Consider the following 3527-nt stretch of genomic DNA (forward strand, 5'->3'; position numbering starts at 1 on the left):
CTTCGTTACGAAGCGGTCGAGCTGATTTTTCTTTACACAGAGAAGAAACAAATACAAAAGAACCCAACAGAGCCGCCCGTAGGAGTTCTACAGGAGGCCAAAGCACCGCGGAGGCTTTCCCCCTCCGTTAGCAAACAAACAGTGACGCGTCCCCCGGCGCCCCGCGGGAGAACGGCGTGCATTCTCCGCTTCTCTAGCACGTGTGTGACGCCCGTGTTCCCCTTTGACAAGAAAAAGATCTAGAGGAGAAATGTGGAGCTGCCGTTTGAATGAGGTGTGTGCTGTCCTGGAGCTAAACCAGCGTAACCAGTGCTAACGTTAGCGTTAGCGAGGCTCGTGTCACTCAGCGTGTTTCCCTGCAGTTTAAAAACCTGATTAGATTCAAGTTCAAGTCAATCACCATGGAAACAGCCCCCCCGGGTCAAATCAGAGTCCCCGTCCCCCGATTAACAGACCCAGAGAACACCTTCAGGTCCTAATTCTTCCCCGTGGAAACGGCGTGAAGCGTTCGGTTTGATCGGATGTTTCCCTGCGGTTTAAAACCTGATTGTATCCGGGTTACGGTCGTACTCCGGTTTCTCAAACACCACGTAAACACCGCGTAAACACCGTACCCTGGGTAAAACAACCGGAGTTATCTTGCGTGTAAACACTTCACCTGGTTTATTATCGGGTTTCTCGTCTGCGCGTGCTCCCCTCTCCGCTGCAGTGGCTTTAGAGCCGGACAACAGAGTAAACCAGGAAGCAACGGCGCCCAAAACAACAACAATAGAGCGTTCCCTTTAAACCCAGGGAGGACTTCACCATGGCAACCAGCATCACTACCAAGAAGAGCCGTTTGTGTCCTGGTTGTGTCCAAAAGTCGGCCATTTTGCCCACACTGGTGATTGTGACAAAGGTGAAGGTGGAAATAAAGGCGGTGTGTGTGTGTGTGTGTGTGTGTGTGTGTGTGTGTGTGTGTGTGTGTGTGTGTGTGTGTGTGTGTGTGTGTGTGTGTGTGTGTGTGTGTGTGTGTGTGTGTGTGTGTGTGTGTGTGTGTGTGTGTGTGTGTGTGTACCGGAGGAAGAGTTAGTCCCTCATTTCACAGTTCAACCCCCGCACATGGACACCAGGGACCTTCAGTCAGCTGGTTGTTCCCTGAACCGGGGGAAGAACGCTTTAGGGAACTGATGGAAACACGCTGAGTGATGTGTGTGTGTGTGTGTGTGTGTGTGTGTGTGTGTGTGTGTGTGTGTGTGCGTGAACCGGTGACACGAGCGAGTTAAAGAACAACCTGAAATGAAAATCAGGAGGGGGGGGGGGCTTCCTTCCTCCCTCCTCTCTTGACACCCAGCAATAGATTGTAAACAAAATGGACTTCTCGCCCACCCAACCCCCCCCCCCCCCTTACCCTGGTCTGCCACAGCAGCAGCGGCAGGGACAACCCCCCCCCCCCCACGAGAGCAGATCCCAGGGTGCAGTGGTAAATAAGAAATGAATAAGCTCTGACTTCCTGCTGCTCACCGTGACTCAAGCACTCCTCAACACAGCCCATTGTTCATGTTCACACACACACACCGAGACAGACACACACACACATACACACACACACACATGGGTCACATTAGCCTTTATAAAAAATAAAAAAGGGGCTAATAAACGTCCTGTCCCGGTGTGGAGAAGGTCGGAACAATGTGTCTCCGAGCGTCTGACGCACACATACACGCGCACACGTACACACACACACACCCCCGGTGAAATTAGAAAAACGCTACCAGTCTGTGAGATTTGACCCAAAACAGTCTCGGGTCTGTGTGTCCATCCTGGGGGGGGGGGGGCACACGTTCCTTCACCCCCCCACCACCCCCCAGGTCCGTCACGCGCCATCAGCACGCCACATTGTCCGTCTTCTTGGGGAAATCCGCACAGTCCGCGGCGGAGAACTGCAGCCGCCTCACGGCCTCTTTGATCAGGTTACCGGACAGGATGAGCTCCTGCAGCAGCCGGTGCGGCTCGTCCTCGTCCACGTCGATCCTCTTTTTGTGCCACGGTCTGATGATGCGTTGGTCCCACTGCTGCTCGCCGTTAGATCCGGGCACGTTGTACGGGCTCGCCCTGCTGCTCCTCCCCCGGTGTCCCCGGAGCCGCATGCAGCAGCTGCCGCGGCGTTTCTGCGCTCCTCCCGGGGCTACCGCCGCCGCCGCGCCGCCGCCGGTGATGGTCGCCGCCGGTTTCACCCCTCCGCCGCCGGTGGTGGTGTTAGTTGTGTTCCCGTGCAGACAGGACACGGACACGGACACGGTCTTCTGGTGGAGTCCGCCGCCGCCGCCGTGGTTGTTGTTGTTGTGCAGCTGCAGCGCTTCGCCGATCTTCGTCACCAGCGCGTCCACCTCTTTGGAGCCGACGGTGACGGACTGCTCCAGGAAGATGTAGTTCTCCTTCCGACACGGCATCCTGGTGTCAGAGTGTGTGAGAGAGAGTGTGTCTGAGTGTGTGTGAGAGAGTGTGTTCGGGCTTGTTGTTGTCCGTGTGTGACTGGAGCCGCCCGGGCCGCTCCTCGCTCTCTCCACGCCGCTCCGCTCGCACCAACAGCTCCGCTTGGTTTGTAAACAATGGATGACGCGTCCTGGACTCTACCAACTCCCCTTCGAGGGGGAGGGGTGTTTTTTAAAAATCCAAACTAAAGTACAGGGTTAAACAAGACTCGCGTAATGAATGATTCGTCTGACACTTTTATAAAAATACAGAATAATTCGCGTAATCGCGGCGCGTAAAGTGAGCCCGCACGCGCTTAAATGGCGTGTTTTTGTGGCACAGCGGGTCCGTGTTGTGTCCCCCCCGCATTGGTCTGCTCCTCCCTTCAAATGGACATTACATAAGTGCCAACTGTCTGCTGCTGCTGTCTGTCCGGGACAAACAAAGAGCCGCTGTTACGGGACACGGTTCACGTTGAATCCGTTTCACGCCCAAACTCTCTGATTTGGGTTCGGGCACGTGTGTGAACGGGCCACAGCGGAACCGAGCACCGAACCCGGGGCTGCACCGACTTCTGCAGGAACGGCATCCATGTGCAAATGTGCAAATGTACTTTATCAAAGGCTTTATTTTAAAAGCTGCTGATACAGAAACACGTGTCCCAATAAGCATAACAGCTGTAAATCAAACACATTTAATAATAATAATAATAATAATAATAATAATAATAATGATGCTTTGTTTTTGGATGGTGCACGTGGGTGAACATCAATATTTACACATCTCTGTAAACGTGCAGGATTACAGGAAAGCTGCCAATTTGCATCGTAATCCCTACAAAATAAATAGAGAAATATAAATAGAAGAGAAAGCAAATAAATAGATAACATACAAAGAAGAGACACAGCACAACACATCCCGTAGTCAGGACCCCAGAGCCACACAGGATATAAACAATGACATAAACAGTGATATTCTATTGGTTCAAGTCCAGTTAATGGTTAAACTTTAATTTTATTTGAGCCGTTGTTCTTTAAAATGAAGAACATGTGGAAACGGTCACAGACTTGAGT

General features: G+C 52.5%; 1 protein-coding gene across 1 annotated transcript; it reads right to left on the reverse strand.

Annotated features, from left to right (window-relative positions):
* On the reverse strand, nucleotides 1-2544 carry gbp (glycogen synthase kinase binding protein). The gene is made up of 2 exons (XM_083918458.1): nucleotides 1422-2544; nucleotides 1-1359 (listed from the first exon to the last, which is right to left on the reverse strand). The coding sequence occupies exon 1, from the start codon at nucleotides 2430-2432 to the stop codon at nucleotides 1866-1868; it is 567 nt and encodes a 188-aa protein (XP_083774584.1). The 5' UTR covers nucleotides 2433-2544; the 3' UTR covers nucleotides 1-1359; nucleotides 1422-1865.
* Nucleotides 2545-3527: the final 983 nt, after the last annotated feature.

This window comes from Echiichthys vipera (genome assembly GCF_963691815.1).
Source record: "Echiichthys vipera genome assembly, chromosome: 8".
In the NCBI taxonomy this organism is placed as follows: domain Eukaryota; kingdom Metazoa; phylum Chordata; class Actinopteri; order Perciformes; family Trachinidae; genus Echiichthys; species Echiichthys vipera.

Coding starts and splice junctions, on each gene's coding strand:
- gbp (XM_083918458.1), bottom strand. CDS start 2,432: ATGCCGTGTCGGAAGGAGAACTACATCTTCCTGGAGCAGTCCGTCACC.